This window comes from Oncorhynchus keta, chromosome 18, assembly GCF_023373465.1.
Source record: "Oncorhynchus keta strain PuntledgeMale-10-30-2019 chromosome 18, Oket_V2, whole genome shotgun sequence".
NCBI classification, from domain to species: Eukaryota; Metazoa; Chordata; class Actinopteri; order Salmoniformes; family Salmonidae; genus Oncorhynchus; species Oncorhynchus keta.
This window is the reverse complement of record NC_068438.1, coordinates 2,344,850-2,368,081: the sequence shown is the minus strand read 5'-3', so window position 1 is coordinate 2,368,081 and position 23,232 is coordinate 2,344,850. Positions and strand designations below refer to the sequence as shown.

The 23,232-nt window shown below is 40.1% G+C and overlaps 1 protein-coding gene across 1 annotated transcript; it reads right to left on the bottom strand.

Moving 5' to 3' along the window:
* Window positions 1–783: 783 nt before the first annotated feature.
* LOC118397041 (60S ribosomal protein L35a-like) lies at window positions 784–12,367 on the bottom strand. Its single transcript, XM_035791447.2, has 5 exons — window positions 12,260–12,367; window positions 11,753–11,792; window positions 4,669–4,821; window positions 3,585–3,729; window positions 784–851 (listed from the first exon to the last, which is right to left on the bottom strand). Exons 2-5 carry the CDS (start codon window positions 11,761–11,763, stop codon window positions 828–830), a joined length of 333 nt encoding a protein of 110 aa, XP_035647340.1. The 5' UTR covers window positions 11,764–11,792; window positions 12,260–12,367; the 3' UTR covers window positions 784–827.
* Between the last annotated feature and the right edge of the window lie 10,865 nt (window positions 12,368–23,232).

Here is a 23,232-nt window from a genome sequence, read left to right as displayed (position 1 = left end):
GTAAAATTGTCATCAAAAATACAACATTAGTTTGATTTGGAGTTAGTGGTTTGCTCCTCTTGTAATATTTTCATATGTATACCTTTATAACGCATCTGAATTACAATACAGTAAATTTAAATTAAATTATGTGCCAAGCTTAGCAATGAAGCAGTGGAGAAAAAAAAGTTGCTAGTTGTGTCATTGAAATAATTAAGTGCAGGTGCCAATTGCAAAGTAGAGGTTTCAGTTATGGAGACTTGGCACCCCCATAACAAATCCTGGACGTCAGTGTTTTGTCAATATATTTTTGTATGTTTTTGACACCATACAGACTTTGAAACACTGAGGAACAGAATTTAGATCTGTTCACAAAGAATACCCTGTCCTGCGTTAAAACATTTGAGGTTTTAAACTAATACTATGAAATAGCCATCCCTGAGGTTTAGAATTGAGACCCTGTTACCCAACTGTGCATATGAAAAATGTATTAGCAAGGCAAAATTATTTCCCCTGATTAAACCAACAAAGACATTGACCTATACCTTTGTCCAATCTTAATTTTCTTGAGTTTTAATCCTCAAAATCCAGCACTATTCAGGAAGCACAACAGTAACTTGGTTATGTATAAAAACACTTGACTGGTCAAGAAAGAATGAAGAGGTTAACTAAACAATAAATATTGTAAAGCCCTGAAAATAACATTATTCGAACATGTGTTCACCCCTCTCCCATGCCATGCTACCGTAGAGGCCAGTGATGGATTCCCACCCTCCCAACTGCCAAGAGAACACAGAACACCAATTGTGGACCTGACTTGTTTATTGTATGTACACAAAAACAGCACATTACACACGAGATGGGTACAGCATCTGAAAGAAAAGCAGAGAGAGCAGTGAGTGGAGTTCATAGGCACCAAATCAATACAAACCACAGCAATACAGTGAGTGGGAAATTGGCTCTTCCAGATGTTTTTCCAAGCACTTGCCCAATATGTAGTGGTCATGTAGGAAAGGTGGAGAGGGTAAGTATTAAAATGGGGCCTACATCATTCTTATCACTAAAAACAATCCATTAAGTAGCATTTAAATAAACCTAATGAAAAGGTTAGTGATATCTTTGCTTGAACTTTTGTAAGGAAAACAGATCCTTTATTTTTCAGCAGTGGGTTTCCCACAGCGTTTGTAGCTTCAGTAGTACGTTGTTTCTCCCGACAACAATAATAAGTAGTGCCCCACGGTGTAACGCTGCCCATGAAACATTTCAAGGAAACCAACGTGCCTTTCAGGGAAATCCTACCCTTTCTCAACATAAAATGTATGATCTACAGCACCAACACAACATCTGAAAACTTTATTTTTATCTCAGCATCTCCCAGCTGGACTCATACACAACCAGTCACTGGACATGTCCGAATACCCATTCAAGCGTACTATATACACTTCAACTGCATACTCGTTTTGGCGTTTGATGTAGTAGAATTAACTAGTCTTTACCAACTCCCATGCTTTGACAACAGCCGATAAGCAGCGCATATGGGGCGGCAGATAGCCTAGTGGTTAGAGCATTGGACTAGTAACCGAATGTTTGCAAGATCAAATCCTCAAGCTGACAAGTTAAAAATCTGCCTAGTTAAATAAAATAAAAATATATACTCACACAATTTAGTACCCTACAGGGCTTGACAATTAACTTGTACCATTTCCTACTATTTCACATAGGAAATCAGGCAAAAATGAAGGCTACACTCTGCTTATTGGATTTGCATATTCAAGCCTGGCTCAAAATACAACAACTGCCCCTTTAAAACCCCTAGAGTCGATTGATGGACCAGTGCATCAATCAAAAAAACACTAACAAATTTGTTAGAGATAAGTTTCTTTGAACGGGCTGTGTCTCAATTCGCATCCGCCAATGGCAGCCTTCCACATCTGCAGTGGAAGGCAGCCGAGCAAAAGCAGTGTTTGTCAGACTGAGGAGTCCTAAAAAAATAAGCATTTTCACGAAAACATATACTGTATGAACAGTTTGGCCTACAAAACTATTATGACTACTATATGGAAAATGGGAGACTCACAAACACAATGGTGTCCTCAGTTTTGCTCTATGACCCCCACAAGTGTCACGGGACTCATTTTAAGGTTACAGTTCAAATAATAATAAATGGAAGTATTGAGGTAGTTTTGTGCCCAACCAAAAAAGGGTTGTTAAATAGTGTAAAGAAAATAAATGACATTTAAAAAATCCTGAGCTTTCTTATATCTCCTAGATATAGGACAGAAACAAACTTGTTCCTAAGATTATTTTTTGACTGTCTTCAACCATTTATGAATGTTTTATTCAATGCATTTCTATAGACTACAGTAGTAAAAGCCAAATTCAATATTTTATCAAATCATTTTGGGCTACCGAAAGGGGTGCCAAAATTGAAAATCAAATAGCTAAACGATCCACAGTATGACCATCTTAAAACAATTCCGTAAAATAATTCCCTCCAAGCTCAAAATTAGCGGCGTTCCGTCGTCCCTGGGACAAAAACAACATTTGGAAATAGACTGGAACGACAGATACAAAATTCATAGAACTATGTAAAATGTTAAAAGCAATGAGGCTTTTATTGATCAAGTTTAAATTTCTTCATATTTTAAGCCTAACAATGCACACATTGGCTGTGCGAGAATGTTCCAAAATGCAATTAGCAGGAAAACACTTCAGTCTCTGGTCATGAGCATTTGATCTAAATGAACCATGCCTCGAGTATGTCGAATGAATCAAGCTTTTCGACATTAATGATAATTAACCCTCCTTACATTTTTCAAACATGACTGGCATTTAGCCTTCAATCTATATTCTTTCAACATGTCGAGCCCTGCGCTGGTATGGGTATTCGGACATGGCCACTGTCTGCAGCCCAGAACCGGACTGCAGCGAGACTGGGCAGGTTAATAAGCTGCAGGAAACAGTGGGATTCTATCTTTCAGTCAAAAAGATAGAAAACAAGTTACAATGACATTATCGAGAGATACCGAAGACATCTAGAGTGCATCATGTGATTTTAAACAACTATGGGCAGGTAAAGTGTAGTAAAGTGATTTGCCTGCTCAAAGGTGGTTAAAAAACAAACGTGCCAAACCAACCAAATTTGGGAAATGAAGCACGTTGCCATTCGACAAGTTATTTGTAATGGATGTTGCATACAAAGTCACATACTTTTCATCCAAAGTTTAAACCAATGAACAGAAGGCCTTTTCCCCTGACAAAATATTTTTTAAGAGGGGATCTGGAATTACATGGTAGTTCCTTGAACTAACAAAAGTTAAAGTATCTAAATTCATTCCTAAAGTACCTCTGATATTAGACATTGTTGTTCAAGCCCTACAAAAAGCACACCTGAATTAAGTAATCAAAAGTCTACGGATTAGCTGTGTAGTTTATTCTACACTGTTGGCTCGCAGCACTTCCTTTGAGCTGTATTAGTTTTTGCTCGAACCCAGCACAGTGCAAAAAAAGGGCTGTGCAGGGCTAGAACAAACTGGACTGTCTGCTGGGTCTGGAAGAAACCTTGCGCTAATCATCAGCGGAGAGCAGAGGAAGATACCACTCACCACTCTGACTCTGTGTCCCATGGCCTTTGCTGGGAGGTTACTGCTGAACTTGGCCCGCACCATTCCACTGTTGCCATGAGCACGCATGACTTTGCCCCAGATTACCCGCGTCTTGTTGGGCTTGCCACCAGGAGTCACTGTGTTCCTGATGAGATTGAAGGAGACAGTGAGCAGAATCAGTCTTGTGTCATGGAACTAAATTAAAACAAGAACAAATTAACTAAAAATGAGCTTGCTAGAGGGTATGTGATGTGCATCCTGAGTGGACGCATGTCAAAGAGTGAGTGAGATATGTTGAAACCTCCTTTGGCTAGTCTTAAGTGCCAATTTGCAGGGTGGGGCCATGCTCCCAGAACTTCCATGACATGTACGCTGAATGCAAAGTGACAGTGTGAAATATGTATTTGTCCTACAAGTCTTTGGTCTCTGAACAGTTGTGTTTTGTATCTTCTCTTTAAATCGGTCTCTAATACTTGTTATATTCACTGAGTTGTCAAAGTAGGCTACTATTTCAACATTGTGCCAGGCCTTGTCTATACTAAATATATTTGAGGTTATCTACATTTTGAAATAGTCTCTGAATAGTTGTTTGCATTTTTACAGAAGTAAGAATAGCAGTCAAATAGCCTACTTTGTGTGGGTTTTTAAATAGTTTCTGAATATCGTCCTCTGGTCACATAATTATTATTTACATTTAAATATTACAAGTACAATATATTTGGTACATTTTAAGTGAGCAATTTAGTGACATTTACTCAAATTGTTATTAAAGAACAGGTTGTGCCCTTTAAAACTAAGTTAACTTGTATTTGCAATTTGAGAAAATGAGATTTCTCTTGTTCTCAGTAATCTACAGCAGTATTCTATAATTCTATTGGGGTCCTGTTATTTTTGGGAAACTGTGTACATAGTGATTTAAATGCCAGTTGAAAGTACCAGCAGCCCCAAGTCAAAGCAGGTCCACTGAGGCCATGTGACGCACTGGAGGCAGGCCATGGAGGTGGAAACGCAAAAGCCCGTCTTTTTGTTAAAAAACTACCGTGTCCTTAGTTGAAATTCGCAATGAAACAGATGTAAAACTTACTTCTTGGCCTTGTAGACGTAAGCACAGCGCTTGCCTAGGTAGAAGTCAACCTCCTCCCGCGTGTACACTCCCTCCACCTTCAGCAGGGCGGTGTGCTCCCGCTGATTCCTTAGGCCGCGCTTGTACCCGGCAAAGATGGCCTTGCTCCACAGTCTGAAATATTAAAAGAATACATAAACCAGAGCACTCAACCGGTGTATCATCAGTCCCACATCCTGGAGTCATAGTAATCCAGTCAGCAGTCAGTCAACCATATGCCCTAAACACACAGCAGAATCAAACAACTCACAATTAAACAAACATTTAAAATTCAGTATAAACTAGCTTGAAACATTTACCTTACTAAGCTAAGTACTGACTCGCAAATATGTCTAGTAGCAACAAAAAAATCTTGGTCGACAGTCGTTGTCCTGTGCTCTTGACTAATCGATTGGTCTAAATGTTTCAACATATATACACAGACACTGTTTCAATAAAATAAAAACAAAGCATCAGACAAGCTTAGTGTAAGCACACTGATTAATGATAATGGACACAAATTACTTAAAAGCCCAATGGTCACACTTAAAAAAGAAAGAAAAGGTGAGTGCCTGTGTGACTGGCGCAGGTTGTCTCATTCTCCTCCCTACTGCAGCTAAAAAAAGACACCACAGCAAGTGTATATTGCACTGGCTATGCTTTAGCTAAAACAATAAGCCATTTAGTTTGTTTCTTTGGTTATCAAAATCCTTAAATTGGTTTACAAAAAATATTATTTATTGCCTCAATCCTTGCTCTCTTTACGTGACCAATAGGGCTTGACCTACAGTGCATTTGGAAAGTATTCAGATCCCTTGCCCTTTTCCACTTTTGTTCCCCATAACGACAAAGCAAAAACAGGTTTTTAGAAATGTGAAATATAACATTTACATAAGTATTCCGACCCTTTTACTCAGTACTTTGGTAAAGCACCTTGGGCAGCGATTACAGCCTTGAGTCTTCTTGGGTATGACGCTACAAGCTTGGCACAACTGTATTTGGAGAGTTTCTCCCATTCTTCTCTGCAGATCCTCTCAAGCTGTCAGGTTGGATGGGGAGTGACGTTGCACAGCTATTTTCAGGTCTCTCCAGAGATGTTCGATCAGGTTCATGTTCTGTCCGGGCTCGAGCTTTGCCACTCAAGGACATCCTGAAGCCACTCCAGCGTTGTCTTGGCTGTGTTGTTAAGGGCATTGTCCTGTTGGAAGATGAACCTTAGGACCCCTGACTAGGGCTGAGCAGGTTTTCATCAAGGATCTCTGTACTTTGCTCTGTTCATCTTTCTCTCGATCCCGACAAGTCTCCCAGTCCCTGAAAAACATGCCCCACAGCTGCTGCCACCACGCTTTACCGTAAGGATGGTGCCGCCAGAAGTAACTTTTGGCATTCAGGCCAAGGAGTTCAATATTGGGTTCATCAGACCAGAGAATCTTGTTTCTCATGATCTGAGAGTCCTTTAGGTGCCGTTTGGCAAACGTCAAGCGGGCAGTCATGTGCCTTTTACTGATGAGTGGCTTCCTTCTGGCCACTCTACCATAAAAGGCCTAATTGGTGGAGAGCTGCAACAATGGTTGTCCTTCTGGAAGGTTCTCCCATCTCCACAGACGAACTCTGGAGCTCAGTCAGAGTGCCTAATCGGGTTCTTGGTCACCTCCGTGACCAAGGCCCTTCTCCCCTGATTGCTCAGTTTAGCTGGGCGGCCAGCTCTAGGAAGAGTCTTGGTGGTTCTAAACTTCTTCCAATTAAGAATAATGGAGGCCATTGTGTTCTTGGGGACCTTATATGCTGCAAATATTTTTTGGTACTCTTCCCCAGATCTGTGCCTCGACACAATCCGGAACTGTCCGGAACTCTATGGACAATTGCTTCGACTTAATGGCTGTTTTTTGCTGTGAGCTCACTACAGAGTCTCAAGGCACATTTTTTTATTAATAAATTTGCAAACATTTCTAAAAACCTGTTTTCACTTTGTAATTATGGGATATCACTAAATTAGTTATAACACAGTAATGTCGACAGCAAAATGGATGCGGAGGACGAGAAACAAACAAGCTAATGTTTACTGGTTGCTCAGGTGGTAAAGGGGAAGTCAGATCTGTGTTAGACATTTGGGGTGGCAGGGTAGCCTAGTGGTTAGAGCGTTGGACTAGTAACGGAAGGTTGCAAGTTCAAACCCCCGAGCTGACAAAGTACAAATCTGTCGTTCTGCCCCTGAACAGGCAGTTAACCTGTTAAGTCGACCCTCTACTTTTTCGAACATTCTGTTAAAAATCGCGCAACATTTCAGCGCCCTGCTACTCAGGCCAGGAATATAGTATATGCATATGATTAGTATGTGTGGATAGAAAACACTCAGACGTTTATAAAACTGGTTAAATCACGGCTGTGACTATAACAGAACGTGTGTTTCATCGAAATGTGCAGGAATATCTCATCACTGAAAATGGAAAAAAATATCCATCCGCGACTTCAAGGAATTGTTCAAAGTGAATCGAATTAAATGAGGCCGAGGTTGCAGTGCCTACAGCTTTCACACGTTTTCTAGAGTCTTGTCATTTGATTCACAATTGATTCTTGGGTCTAACCGAATCAAGGGAATCGATTCCCTCCGGTCTCCGACCAGATGTTTTGGTCGAGCTCTCTCCAAGACATTTTTTCGAAACAGACACCTATAGAATTGACATCGCCTCCTGATTAATTTTATCGCTTATTAACGTGTACTAATACCTAAAGTTGCATTACAAAAGTATTTCGAAGTGTCTTGTGAAAGTTTATCGTCGACTTTTTGAATTTAAAAAAAATGACGTTACGTTATGAAACGCTATTTTTTCCCCGTTTATCAGTCTTCATAGATCGATATCTAGGCTATATATGGACCGATTTAATCGAAAAAAAGACCCAATAGTGATTATGGGACATCTAGGAGTGCCAACAAAGAAGATTGTCAAAGGTAATAAATGTTTCATATTTTATTTGTGCGGTTTGTGTAGCAACGACTATGCTAATTATTTTGTTTACGTCCCCTGCGGGTCTTTTGTGGTGTTACATGCTATCAGATAATAGCTTCTCATGCTTTCGCCGAAAAGCATTTTAAAAATCTGACTTGTTGCCTGGATTCACAACGAGTGTAGCTTTAATTCAATACCCTGCATGTGTATTTTAATGAACGTTTGAGTTTTAACTAATACTATTAGCATTTAGCGTAGCGCATTTGCATTTCCAGAGCTCTAGATGGGACACCTGCGTGCCACTGACTTGCCTAGTTAAATAAAAAGTAAAAAAAAAAAAAAAAACTTTTGACTTAGTTGTGGAAATACATTAAAAAAAAAAGAAGGTTAAACTAGTCATGTCGGTTAAGAACAAATTCTTATTTACAATGACGGCCTACAGGGGTGGGCAGAACGGCAGAGTTTTACCTTGTCAGCTCAGGAATTTGGTCCAGCAACCTTTCGGTTACTGACCCAATGCTCTAACCACTAGGATACCAGTCTGTTGTAATGTGGGTAACAAGAAATTTCGCAAAGCCTTTATTACAACATAGCAAAGATTAAACAGCCAAATCTGTGAAATTACTTTATCCTAGGCTTTTTGCCACGGAACCAGTAGGCTACTAAACACTCAAACAGGCAACAGAAGCAAGATCCATCTTATTTCTGTAGATAGTTTGGACACGTACTAATGCAAAGGTTCTTATTTCCACAATTTTTTTTTACATGGTAGAATAATAGTGAACACATCAACACTATAATAACACATATAGAATCATGTAGTAACCAAAAAAAAGTGTTAAATGAAAATATATTATATATTTGAGATTCTTCAAAATAACCTCTTTGGCATGATGACAGCTTTGCACACTCGGCATTCTCTCAACCAGCTTCATGAGGTAATCACCTGGAATGCATTTCAATTAACAGGTCTGCCGAGTTAAAAGTTCATTTGTGGAATTTCTTTCCTTCGTAATGCATTTGATCCAATCAGTTGTGTTGTGACAAGGTAGGGGTGGTATACAGAAGATGACCCTATCTGGTGAAAGACCAAGTCCATATTATGGTAAGCATAGCTCAAATAAGCAAAGACAAACGACAGTCCATCATTACTTTAAGACTTTCCTTCGTAATGCATTTGATCCAATCAGTTGTGTTGTGACAAGGTAGGGGTGGTATACAGAAGATGACCCTATCTGGTGAAAGACCAAGTCCATATTATGGTAAGCATAGCTCAAATAAGCAAAGACAAACGACAGTCCATCATTACTTTAAGACATGAAGGTCAGTCAATCCGGAAAATGTCAAGAACTCTGAACGTTTCTTCAAGTGCAGTCGCATAAACCATCAAGCGCTAAGATGAAACTGGCTCTCATGAGGACCGCCACAGGAAAGGAAGACCCAGCGTTACCTCTGCTGCAGAGGTTAAGTTCATTAGTTACCAGCCTCAGAAATTGCAGCCCAAACAAATGCTTCACTGAGTTCAAGTAAGACACATCTCAACATCAACTGTTCAGACGAGACTGCGTGAATCAGGCCTTCATGGTCAAATTGCTGCAAAGAAACCACTACTAAAGGACACCAATAAGAAGAGACTTGCTTGGGCCAAGAAACATGAGCAATGGACATTTACTCCTGAGGTAGACCCTCTCTTATTTAACTAGGCAAGTCCGTTAAGAACAAATTCTTATTTACAGTGACTGTCTACCACTATTATATGATGCTGCTGGCCCGCTATGAACATGACGAAGAACAATCTGGCCTTATGTGGCCATGTACTCTTATGGAAGAACTTCCCTAGCCAGTTTTCTACATCTGCATTGCTTGCTGTTAGGGGTTTTAGACAGGGTTTCTGTATAGCACTTTGTGACATCTGCTGATGTAAAGAGAACTTTATAAATACATGTGATTGATTAGACTGGTGGAAATCTGTCCTTTTGTCTGATGAGTCCAATTTTGAGATTTTTGGTTCTAACCGGCATGTCTTTTGAGACAGTAGGTGAACGGATTCTCTCCACATGAGTGGTTCCCACCGTGAAGCATGGAGGTGGTATGACAGTATAGGGGTGCTTTGCTGGTGAAACTGTCATGGAATTATTTAGAATTAGAGGTATAATTAACCAGCATGGCTACCACATCATTCTGTAGCGATACGCCATCCCACCTGGCTTACGCTGAGTGGCACTATCATTTCTTTTTCAACAGGACAATGACCCAAGACACACCTCCAGGCTGTTTAAGGACTATTTGACCAAGGGGTGATGAGTGCTGCATCAGATGATCTAGCCACCACAATCACCCGACCTCAGCCCAACTGAGATGGTTTGGGATGAGTTGAACTGCAGAGGTTAGGAAAAGCAACCAACAAGTGCTCAGCATATGTGGGAACTCCTTAAAGACTGTTGGAATTGCATTCCAGGTGAAGCTGGTAGAGTGAATGCCAAGAGTGTGGAAAGCTGTCAAAGGTAAAGGGTGGCTACTTTAAAGAATCTCAAATATATTTAGATTTGTTTAAGGGATGCACGATATATCGGTAAACATATCAGAGTCGGACGATATTAGCTAAAAATGCCAACATCGGTCCGATGTCCAGTTTAACGATGATGGGCAAAACCAATGTCAAAGCTGATGTGCATACCTATAACGTAGACCTAATAACGCCACAACAAATATAGCGCGACACGCGCAACACCGCATTCCTAACCTAGCCAAAAATGTCTGCTGTGTGGATCGAGCAGTCAACAAGTGCAGCAGTCATTTGAAAAAGTAAGAACATTTCAGCGAGACAACGCAAAAGGCGAAATCCTTTAATGCCAAGATAATGGAAATCATTGCCTTTGACAATCAACCGTTCTCTGCCTAGGATGAGGTTGGCTTTCGCCGAATGGTCGAGCACTGGTACACACTAGCAAGTAGGCGCTATTTTTCAGATGTTGCCCTACCGGCATTACACAGTACTGTTGAAACGCACATCCATGAGCTACTTGGTTTGGGCATCACTGCTATTAGCTTCACAACAGGTGTAGCTTTAATTTGCTATCTTGCATGTGTGATTTAATGAAAGTTAGATTTTTATAGTCATTTATTTGAATTTGGCACTCTGCATTTTCCCTGGCTTTTGGCCAGGTGGGACGCTCCACATATCCAGAGAGGTTAACTGACTTGCCTAGTTAAGCATTAGGCTATTGATCATAGACATAAATAAATTAGGGTTTCCACTGTCCTCAATTGTCTTAGACAATTACGTGTGCAAGTGTTGCAAAATAAATTAAAATAACATTTTTTCAATCATTGCACCCACACTGCTCGCGAGCGTCTGCCCTACCAGGCGCAAAAATAGAGCTTGCTTCTATTTGTGGCGCAGAACACGCTTGCAAGTCCTGCCTCTTATCTCCTCATTGGCTTTTAGAAGCATTTGCGCACATGCCATCTCCTCATTGGTTATACCCACGTGGGTGACTGAAAGATGAACGGAGGTCAGTGGTGGTAATACACCGTATGAAAGTTAGTTGCCAATCGCCATATAATGTCCAAAAGAAAATGCCTGGAAGGAGATTTGACTAGAAATAATTCGGTTGACTGTTTAATGTGTGGATTAATAGTCAGTGTATAGGATTTTGTGCATTTCATTTTAAAATAACGTTTATATCCCAAGACAAATTAGCTGACGTAAATTGAATGGTTTTCGCGACCTGTCCCCAAATTAATATAATTGGTTCAGAGATCGTTTTGATATTTCAACTTGCATTGTGATCGCATTTGGTGTGGGGGGACAAAATCAAATTTGGCACAAGCGTCCGGTTTGGGTAAGCTTATTTGTTAGAAAATAATATTTAGTGTTACACCATTCTTCTTTACATAATCTATACTATTTCAGTACCACATATCTTGGTGATGGCCTGTGCCACCCACAATGCATTAGTCCACTGAGACAGGCGAGAATCAGACAGGGGTCTTGCTCACCATAGAAAAATATGCTCGACTAAAGAAATCTCGGTCGACCAACAGCCTATCAACCAAATAGGGTCAGACCTAAACAACTCAGTATCATTAGTGGTAGGCTAACATTGGCTACTCACCTTCCTGGCATCTTGAGTCTATTCCCAGGCACGGAAAAACCTAATGAGAAAAAATGTAATGTAGTATGGTCTCGACCTGAACGTGATAACTTAGAACACTACATAGCTTACGTTAGCTAGCTACAAAAACGTTAAAGACTAGGACATTGACGAGATCTCATTGGGTCCTAATGGCTGTCGCTAACTAGCCACAGTGGTAGTGTTTGTCCGTTAAATCACCAACACACAAAATAAGGGAATACTTTTGTATCCTAATTAACATTGAAATACTTAGGCTAACTAGAGATGCATTTCGTTAACCTCATCCCTGCAGTCCGGCGCTTGCCCATTAGTTTCGTAAAACTATCTAAGTTATATCTTCGTCATCACACCCTCTCGGACTCAAAAACCAGACTACATGACAAGCGTAAGTATATTTATCGTTAAAATGACGTACATTTATGCCCAAAGTATACTTAATAACGTTGACATTTCGATTTTAGAAAATTGACTTTTTATATTTCTCACCTGCACCGTAAGAAAAATGGAGGAAAAGGAAGTCGGAACGGAATGCTGGGAAATGTACGTAGTCGGTGACGACAGAGGCGCATGATTGTGATGGGTATTCCGGCTCTTTTCAGTGAGCCGGCTTGTTCGGCTCAGCTCACCAAAATGAGCCGTCTCTCTTGGCTCTCAAACGGCTCTTTGAAAAAATACAAAACATTGTTTTTTTTTTAAGTCAAACAGTTTGGGATAGTTTGACTATGATTGGAGTTAAACAATTCTAATTAAATTAAAACATACTCTACCTTAACCACAATGTATTTAAAAATGCATTGGTTTGTTATGAAAAAGAATGCTATTAAACATTAAAGTATAACTTTTTCATGTATATAAACAAAGTGCGTATAAATCTAACCATTCTAAATGAATACAACATAATAGAATATTGCACCATATCAAAGAAAAATACATAACAATTTGCAAAATTGCAGCATCCCACAAATTGAAAGAAATGTAAAAAAAGAAGGATGCTATTACACATGTGCATTTAAGGTAATAAAAAAAATATGTATATGAACAAAGTGCATATAAATGTAACAATTCAATATGAGTGGGTCTAGGGTTTCTGGGATAATGGTGTTGATGTGAGCTATGACCAGCCTTTCAAAGCACTTCATGGCTACAGATGTGAGTGCTATGGGTCGGTGGTCCTTTAGGCAGGTTACCTTAGTGTTTTTGGGCACAGGGACTATGGTTGTTTGCTTGAAACATATTGGTAATACAGACTCAGTCAGGGACATGTTGAAAATGCCAGTGAAGACACTTGCCAGTTGGTCAGCACATGCTCCGAGTACACGTCCTGGTAATCCGTTTGACCCTGCGGCCTTGTGAATGTTGCGTCGGAGCCGGTGTAGTACGATTCAATCTTAGTCCTGAATTGATGCTTTGCCTGTTTGATGGTTCGTCTGAGGGCATAGCGGGACTTCTTATAAGCGTCCGGGTTAGAGTCCCAATCCTTGAAAGCAGCAGCCCTTTAGGTCAGTGCGGATGTTTCCTGTAATCCATGGCTTCTGGTTGGGGTACGAGTGTATGGTCACTGTCGGGACGACATCATCGATGCACTGATTGATGAACCCAGTGACTGATGTGGTGTACTCCTCAATGCCATCAGAAGAATCCTGGAACATATTCCAGTCTGTGCTAGCAAAACAATCCTGTAGCTTAGCATCTGCGTCATCTTAACACTTCCTTATTGGCCGAGTCACTTGTGCTTCCTGCTTTAGTTTTTGCTTGTAAGCAGGAATCCGGAGGATATAATTATGGTCAGATTTGCCAAATGGAGGGTGAGGAAGATCTTGTACGAATCTCTGTGTGTGGAGTATAGGTGGTCCAGAGTTATTTTCCCTCTGCTTGCACATGCTGGTATAAATTAGGTAAAACGGATTTAAGTTTCTCTGCATTAAAGTCCCCGGCCACTAGGAGCGCCGCCTCTGGGTGAAAGGAAAGGGGGATACCAAGTCAATTATACAACTGAATGCCTTCAACTGAAATGTGTAACCCAGCCCCTCTAAATCACAGAGATACTCTGTGATCAACATACATGTCTTCGGAGCCCGGGGAACAGTGGGTTAACTGCCTTATTCGTGGGCAGAATGACAGATTTTTACATTGTCAGCTCAGGGATTTGATCCAGCTACCTTTCGGTTACTGGCACAACGCAGAGGCCATATCACTGTAAATGCTGCACAGCCAATGCAGACATCAGATTAACCATGAAGAGCCATTAAGTCTTCTGTCTGGTGGTACATGTTCGTCACTGTCACCGACCGGGTAGGAAACATTTTGTAGAAAATTGTTCCATATGCTAGCTAGTTTGCAACATTGCTGAACATTGCTGAACATTGAAGATAAAATGGGGGGGAAATTGAATTATGCTCTATACACTAATTATACAGCAGGTGGGTCTAATCCTGAATGCTGATTGGTTAAAAGCACATTCCAGGTATCTATTCCACAAATGTAGCTCCCCTGAAGGACGAGACCATCCAAATAAATGTCACTTGAAAACAGCTTAAACATTCTGGCTGTACTGTTTTACGTGACTAAGTTAGCCATAGTTGGCAAGCTAGCAAGCAATAAGAATGTTGCCAGCCAGTATGGAACATTTAGAACGAACGACTGGGTCGCGTTCATAGATACTGAGCGACAGGGTCGCGTCTCCAGCAACCGAACCGATAGCAGGAATGACCAGCCAGTTTGGGTAGCAACCCTAAATTTGTGTCGGGACTATATTTTGTTTGCTAGGTAGCCAACTACGACTAACTTACAGTCACGTCAAAGTATGAAATAGTATGAATTAATTAATAAAAATAAAGCTTTTAATGTATATTGTATAAAACAGATAATGCCCTCGGAAGCTGGTGTTTGCAGGATAACGGAAACTCACGCACTTTTGTACATCACCTTGGTCCGTACAATTGACCTTATTTTAGCGCCCAAAAAAACGTAATACTTCCAGATCAACTGTAATGCCAATACCATTGTAAAGCACAATTTCTCCCCTTTCCAACAAATTCCATGCCGAGACCTCCACGATGCCCATTTCTGAATGATTCAAGAAGGCAATGAGCTCCATAGGTTCTTTTAAAAATGGCGGGTGGGGAATCGAAACTAATACGTGATAGTGAGAAGGAGGAGTTGTGTGGAAAAATTGCTTTTTTTCACTCGATCTGTCCAACTTATCGCCTCTAAAATGTAAATAAAACACTATAAAGAGTTTATATAATGTGTCATTACATACGTATTTGAAGGTTTGTGTCGAATTTGAAATTGGGTTTTTAGGGCAGTGCTAAAGTGATCTTAGAAGTAAACAGCGGCTTTGAGAATGATGATTGTATGCAATGATGACGAAAAAAATGACTAGGTATCCCCTTACCCCCGTCATTGTCCATTTCTTATTTTTAAACGTTGAGAAGTGCTACACCTGGTGGAGAGAGATTGTAAGAAAGAGATAGTTGCTTTATGCCTGCTGTACGTTACGGCACGTCACAATGTACCAGAGGGTCTGTTTTTTTTACTTTTCTCCAATACTATAGAGCCATTACCATGTCGATCAATGCTTTAATAGAAACATAGTTCTCATCCCAGATTTTGAAGTCAACACAGTTGCTACAGTCCCATTATTTTTCTTTGCAGCCTCGCATGAATGTTGCAGTTGTGCACATTTGTACGGAATGGTGTGAGTTTACGTTATATTGGCACGGTTTGCCAGCCCAGACGAATATATCATCCAAACACCGGCTTCGAGGGCATTATTTTACATTTACATTTCAGTCATTTAGCAGACGCTCTTATCCAGAGCGACTTTTATCCCTTAAAAAGGGAATGAAGGCATTACAGCTCCTCTGCGTTAACACTAATTTACCAAAGAAAAGAGACGTTTTGGTAAATGTTTAGTGTATCAACTGTGGCTGGCAGTCTGCGATTTATTGAAAATGAAAGTGGAGAATTCATTGGTAATAGTAGTTTCTCAGATGTCAATAACCGAGGATCAGGTTAGTGTTCTTAACTCTCAAGGGATCGCCGCCACATACGCTGGTCAAAGTGAGATGGAGGATGAGAAAATGTATGGTTTATGACAGTCATAAATACCTCTCCCCCTTTTTCCTCTCTAACCTACTGATGTGACTATTGAAAATCCCTTGGTTAACATGTAGATTCTGGGAACATCAGAAGGTGGGGGAAATGAACTATATTTTGGTAATCCAACCAGTTGAACATATGCGTTGGTACTTAATGAATATGATGTCAGTTTGGTTGTCATCTGAGACGTTCTCATCAATGATAGGATGACATACACTCTACAGTGGAAAGTCTACACATTATAGTTATCAGATTCACATGGAATTGTTGTGCAATTTAAATGTTTGAATATGAAATTATTCGTGATAGGATGAAATGTGATTTTAGCTTCTAAAATGTGAGAATTGGGTTTCATGAGTGAATTAGGCCCGACTCTGTGGCCCACTCACGCGAAGAGACATAGGTTGTAAACTATGAAACACACCCTTTTCCCTCCACTATATAAGCCCTTGACGAAAATGTAACCTCCTGTTCCGGGTACATTAGGATGACTATCCAATGTCAGAAGGGTTCAGAAATAACTACAGAACTAAGCAAACCTCAGCGTGAGCTTTGGTTATGAATATGTGTATATGTAATTGTGTGATTAGTTGGGTACTTAGTAAATAAATAATTAAACCCAATTTTGTATTGCTGATTCAACTTGTTAGCCAGGGTTCGTGAAGATAACCAAGAATTTACAACTTTCAGATGAGACTGAAATAAGGTGACGATTAATATTGACTGCTATTGATGTAAAATATTACCAGGTCTTTAAGATTTTTTTTCGGAAGATAACTGCTCTATAAATATTATTTTGTGGTGCCCAACTCTCTAGTTAATTACATTTACATGATTCGCCCAATCAGGTAAAATTAATTACAGAGAAAGGATTTTATAGAATAGCATGTCATATCACTTAATCCAGGCATAGCCAAAGACACGACACAACTTTAAGGTGTATTACCACCACCAACTGGACTGAAGCCAGTTCAGCTTTCAATCACCCACGTGGGTATATGCTCCTAAAACCCAATGATGAGATGGGAGAGGCAGGACTTGCAGCCCATCATGCGTATAAAAAACTAGAACCAAGTTCTATTTTAGCACCTGGCTACGCAGACGATCATGAGTTTGGATGACATGATTGATGTGTACATTTTATTTTGCAACACTCGCACACGTAATGCGATCGGTGTGGTCAGCATGTTACCCAGAGATTATAACATGTATTGACTCAGGGGAGTGAATGCTTATGTAAATGAGATATTTCTGTATTTAATTAACACATTTTCACTTTGTAATTATTGGGTATTGTGTGTAGATTGGAATTTTGAATTCAGTCGGTAACACAACAAAATGTAAAATAAGTCAAGGGACATGAATAAGTCACTGTACGTGCCATTCAATCATCGTGTTGTCAGGACAAGCTACACTCCCTACAGTCTGGACCTGGACCCTCCATATTTCTCTTCCTCTGGAGACATTTCTCATCCCATGACTCGCCAATCTGTTTACATTTTGTCATTGTACTCTTCCTGAACAGACAGACAGCGAGCGTGGATAGATGTTCAAAGCATTCCATCTTGATGCATGACAACGCGCATTACGAAACATTAGTGCACACATACATTTCGAACGTGCTCTTATCCCATGAACACTCTCAGTGCTGAGGAACTGTTGCGGTATTGAGTCCACCTTAATACTGGCCAATCCTATACACTCGTCACCCACAATATTCAGTGCTTGCTTGATAAAAACTTGTGACAAACCTGGAACTTCCTTCAAATACTTTGGTATTTTTCTGGGTGAATTACCTTGAAGACATACCAATTCCTTCCAAATGACCTCTTTGTATCCAAGACTTTGTTCCAGAAATAGTTGTAAGAGTGACCTTAAATCAAAGAATAATTTCTGCGACTCGTCATGAGATGCAATACATTTGCAATCATACACTTTGTATGTGCCACATAAAATGGCTTTATCAGTTACTTCACTGTCAAGAAAAAACACTGACTGTATAAAATGATCTAGCCTACAAATTGTCGCCATGATCAACTAAAGATATTGTTAAATGCATTCTACAATGTGAGCCGAGGACTTGTGCAACATTTGTCTACCTACTGTATATGATAAGTCTGAAGTTTGCAATGATTAATAATCAATCAAACAACCTCTAGCTATATGGCCTATTGTAGTGACCAAAGGTAGCTGTAGATAGCTATGTTGTTCCAAGGTAGAGCACTTGCAATGATGCGGTGATCACTTTCGTTGTCATCACAGCCGATGATGCACCAAAAAAAATGGTGCTTGTAGCGTTTGAATTCCCGTTTCCGGGAAGCCTGTTTTTCAACGAGGCTAGGTGAAATCCAATAGAGCACCAATAGAGACCCTTTTTATTTTCAAGTAGTGGTGGCAGCATCATGTTATGGTTATGCTTGTCAACAGCAGGGGTGGGGGAGATTGTTAGGATAAAAATGAATATTAAAGGAGCAAAGCCAACCTCAGTCTTCAGAAAAACTAACCCTGGGATAGTATATAGTATTTTTCAGCAAGACAATTACACAAATGTTAATGCCAAGGACACACCAGAATAGCTCTCCAAGAGGTGATGAGTGTTCCTAAGTGGTCTATTCTCAGTCCTCAGTCAAATTTGCTTGAAAAATCAGAGACATGGTTTGCGTATTGCTGTCCATCAATGATTCCCAACCAAATGTAAAATGAGCTTGAACAATTGACAAACAATGGATAATACCTTCCTAATATTTAGTTGCACCCCCTTTTGCCCTCAGAACAGCCTCAATTTGTCAGTGCATGGACTCTACAAGGTGTAGAATACGTTCCGCATGAATGCTGAACCATGTAGACTCCAATGCTTACCACAGTTGTCAAGTTGGCTGGATGTCCTTTGGGTGGTAGACTATTCCTGATACACATAGGAAACTGTTGAGCATGAAAAACTCAGCAGCGTTGCAGTTCTTGACACTCAAACTGGTGTGCCTGGCACCTACTTCCATACCCTGTTCAAAGGCACTTAAATATTTTGTCTTGCCCATTCACACTCTGAATGGCACACTTACACAATCCATGTATCAATTGACTCAAGGCTTAAACATCCTTCTTTAAACCTGTCTCCTCCAGTTCACCTACACTGCTTTAAGTGGATTTAACAGGTGACATCAATTAAGGATCATAGCTTTCACCTGGATTTACCTGGTCAGTCTGTCTGTCATGGAGCAGGTGTTCCTAATGTTTTGTACACTCAGTGGATGTTGCCCTAAGAGTTGAAAATGAAAATGATTCCCAGCTGTAATGGCTGCCAAAGGTGCTTCCACCAAGTATTAACTCTGGGGTGTGAAGACTTATCAAAGTATGATAAAACATTTTGAGGGTGTATCTTCAATAACTTTCTTTTACTTTGAAAAAGTTGAGTAGGTTATGTAGATCTTTAGGGGTAAAAAATCTAATTTAATCCCTTTTTAGATTTAATTTTAAGGCAGCACTTTGATTGTGCCATCTCATTCTGTTCTGCTTTGAATATCTTTATAGATATGATAGGGTCAGACTACTCACGCTTACACATTGGGCCTGATTGCGGTCTGTACGTATTGCAGGGAGAAGTTTCTTGAGGGTGTCAGATGTTGATGTCTTTGAAAATCGGGGTGAGAATTAGCCTCTCTGTTTCTCGATCTTGGGTAAATGCATTAAAGGACTGGCAACTTAAATAATATTTGGAGCAAACTGTATTGATGTCGTCCCTTTAGCGACGGGAGGAAATGACTGCCCACCTGAAAGACCAACTACAGGAGATGAAGGCTAAGACTGGCCTGAAGAGGAAGTATGTGAAGAGCAGCGCGGAGCTGCTGGTGTACCAGGGACAGAAGATCAACACACTGAGAAGCATCTGGAGGATGAGATCAGGGTGTGTGTGTGTCTTTGTGGCGCTGTCCAGAATAATTCCCTAGCTCCTAAGGCTGTGTTTACACAGGCAGCCCAATTCCGATCTTTTGCCCAATTAGTGGCAAACAAAAGACCAATGGCGAAAAATCTGAATTGGGCTACCTGTTTAAATGCAGCCTAAGTGCCTCATGCAGGGGCGGATTGGCCATCTGGCATATAGATGGGCTGGAATGTTTTTGTTGTTGGGTGGGCTGGTTGACATTGACACAAAAATAAATAAAAAAGGTGACATGGCAGGCGGCCCATGGGCCTGTTAAGATTCGTTGTACAGATTCTTGCGCAATTTCTCTGTTATCCTCCATGGGATCGGTGTCCCCCCCACGGGACGGTTGAGCTAACATTGGCTAATGTGATTAGCATGAGGTTGTAAGTAACAAAGAAAATCCCAGGACATCGACATATGTGATATGGGCAGAAAGCTTAAATTATTGTTAATCTAACTGCACGGTCCAATTTACAGTAGCTATTACAGTGAAAGAATACCATGCTATTGTTTGAGGAGAGTGCACAGTTATGAACTTGAACATTTATTAATAAACCAATTAGGCACATTTGGGCAGTCATGATACAGCTTTCTGAACAGATATGCAATGGTTCATTGGAGCAGTCTAAAACGTTGCACATACACTACTCCAGTGGCCAAAATCTAAATTGCACCTGGGCTGGAATAATACATTGAGGCCTACATTTCAAAGATGATACAATACAAAAAAACATGTTTTTTTTTGTTTTATAGTTTACCAGATCTAATGTGTTATATTCTCCTACATTCATTTCACATTTCCACACACTTCAAAGTGTTTCCTTTCAAATGGTATCAAGAATATGCATATCCTTGCTTCAGGTCCTGAGCTACAAGCAGTTAGATTTGGGTATGTCATTTTAGGCAAAAATTGAAAAAAAAAGTTGGATCTTTAAGATTTATACTAATCTATAATGAGCCTTTGGCTGATCAGTGGGCAACAACCAGCCTACCTACCAAGATGGGCCGGACAGGTTTTCTGATAGGCCTAGGTCATGCAAACTCACATTCAAATTTAAACAGAGTTTATTAAATGCTTTTTTGCAAATATCTACACATTTCTTGTAGCTATCCCATCCTTTCAGATCTACACAAGTGGCTAGGGGCCTGGGGGTGTTTCTGGACAGAGCCTTTGGTGTGACTTGGCTACAGACTTTGTAGTAACTGAGGTTTGGCCGTACAGAGACAGTTACCACTACATGTGCATCTGCGTAATCATTGTTCCTCTGTCCTCAGCTACAGCAGGAGAGGAGGGAGGAGAAGAGCAGACTTTCCTCAGAGATGGTTGGAAATTGGTATGACTCGTGAATAGGAGAATAATTGAACTTGTGTGACATATACAGTACCAGTCAAAGGTTTGGACACCTACTCATTGAAGGGTTTTTCTTTATTTCTAACCATTTTCTACATTGTAGAATAATATTGAAGACAAACTATAAAATAGCACATATTATTCTACAATGTAGAAAATAGTAAAAATAAAGAAAAACCCTTTAATGAGTAGGTGTCCAAACCTTTGACTGGAACTGTATATTGGGTGTAGTAGGGTGACTTATTACGTTCTTTAAGCTGCCATCCTAAAACTTCTATAATGCTGTTATTTAATTGAGATAGTCGAATCCCAAAATCAATCCCTTGCCCCTATTTTGGGGTTGGCAACCTTTACAATAATTTGTATTTTTTTGTTGCATCATGAAGAAGGAAAATTAAGTGGATATATTGAAGCAACATCTCAAGACATCAGTCAGGAAGTTAAAGCTTGGTCACAAATGGGTCTTCCAAATGGACAATGATCCCAAGCATACTTCCAAAGTTGTGGCAAATGTCGTAAGGACAACAAAGTCAAGGTATTGGAGTGGCCATCACAAAGCCCTGACCTCGATCCCATATAAAATGTGGGCAGAACTGAAAAAGCATGCGAGCAAGGAGGCCTACAAACCTGACTCAGTTTACGAGCTCTGTCAAGAGGAATGGGCCACAATTCACCCAACTTATTGTGGGAAGCTACCAGAAATGTTTAACCCAAGTTAAATAATTTATAGGCAATGCTACCAAATACGAATTGAATGTATGTAAACTTCTGACCCACTGGGAATGTGATGAAATAAATAAAAGCTGAAATAAATAATTATCTCTACTATTATTCTGACATTTCATTCTTAAAATAAAGTGGTGATCCTAACTGACCTAAGACAGGGAATGTTTACTAGGATCAAATGTCAGTGAAAAACTGAGTTTAAATGTATTTGGCCAAGGTGTACGTACATTTTTGACTTCAACTGTAGATATTTTGGACCGGTTTCCTCCAGCATCTTCACAAGGTCATTTGCTGTTGTTCTGGGATTGTTTTTCACTTTTCGCACCAAAGTACGTTAATCTCCAGGAGACAGAATGCGTCTCCTTCCTGAGTGGTATGACGGCTGCGTGGTCCCATGGTGTTTATACTTGTTCATGTGTACAAACAATAGTACACGTGGTACCTTCACGTGTTTGGAAATGGCTCCCAAGGATGAACCAGACCCAATGATGAGGTCTTGGCTGATTTATTTTGATTTTCCCATGATGTCAAGCAAAGAGGCACTGAATTTGAAGGTAGGCATTGAAATACAGCCACAGGTACACCTCCAATTGACTCAAATGATGTCAATTAGCCTATCAGAAGCTTCTAAAGCAATGACATCATCTGGAATTTTCCAAGCTGTTTCAAGGCACAGTCAACCTAGTGTATGTAAACTCCTGACCCACTGGAATTGTGATAGTAAATTAATCTATGTAAAAAAATGACTTCTCATGCACAAAGTCCGAACCGACTTGCCAAAACTATAGTTTGTTAATAAGAAATGTGAGGAGTGGTTAAAAACTAGTTTTAATGGCTCCAACCGAAGTGTATGTAAACTTCCGACTTCAACTGCTTGTTCCCTATACCAAGTATTTTCAGCTCTTATTCTCCGAAAGCAAAAAATAAGTCACAATTGTCCCCCTTTTTGTTTATTACACCCCAACAGTCTTATTCCCTGTCTGTCGCCTGCAGATCCAGTCGCGGTGGAGAGGAATGTTAGTACGATGCAGCCTGGGCCCCTGTAAGAAAAGCAAGTAGCTCAAGTCCAATAAAGCAAAGAAAAAGTGACGTTTTCAGGTTTCAGGTGTTCCAGTGAAAGTAAACTCCAAAAAAGTATTGATCCCAATACAGACATGTTACTTTTCAGTGTTGAATTCCTGATTACAGACAATCGAATTCGACACTTGGCCTGTAGTTAAATATATATTCAATGAGAACTGCTGTTTTTCTTTGATCTAGAGTATAAAGTTGGCATGGCTATTTTGAATACGACTACCACCAAGGTCCTCACAGTCCAACAAGGGCAAGAATGGTAATAAAGAAGCACAATCAGGA

Bases quoted from the DNA above. Each gene is read 5' to 3' on its own strand.
- LOC118397041 (XM_035791447.2), bottom strand. The intron at 3,730-4,668 runs GTAAGTTTTACA...CAATCTCATCAG, and splicing joins TACGTCTACAAGGCCAAGAA to GAACACAGTGACTCCTGGTG. The intron at 852-3,584 runs GTGAGTGGTATC...CTTTTCTTTCAG, and splicing joins TGGGACACAGAGTCAGAGTG to ATGCTGTACCCATCTCGTGT.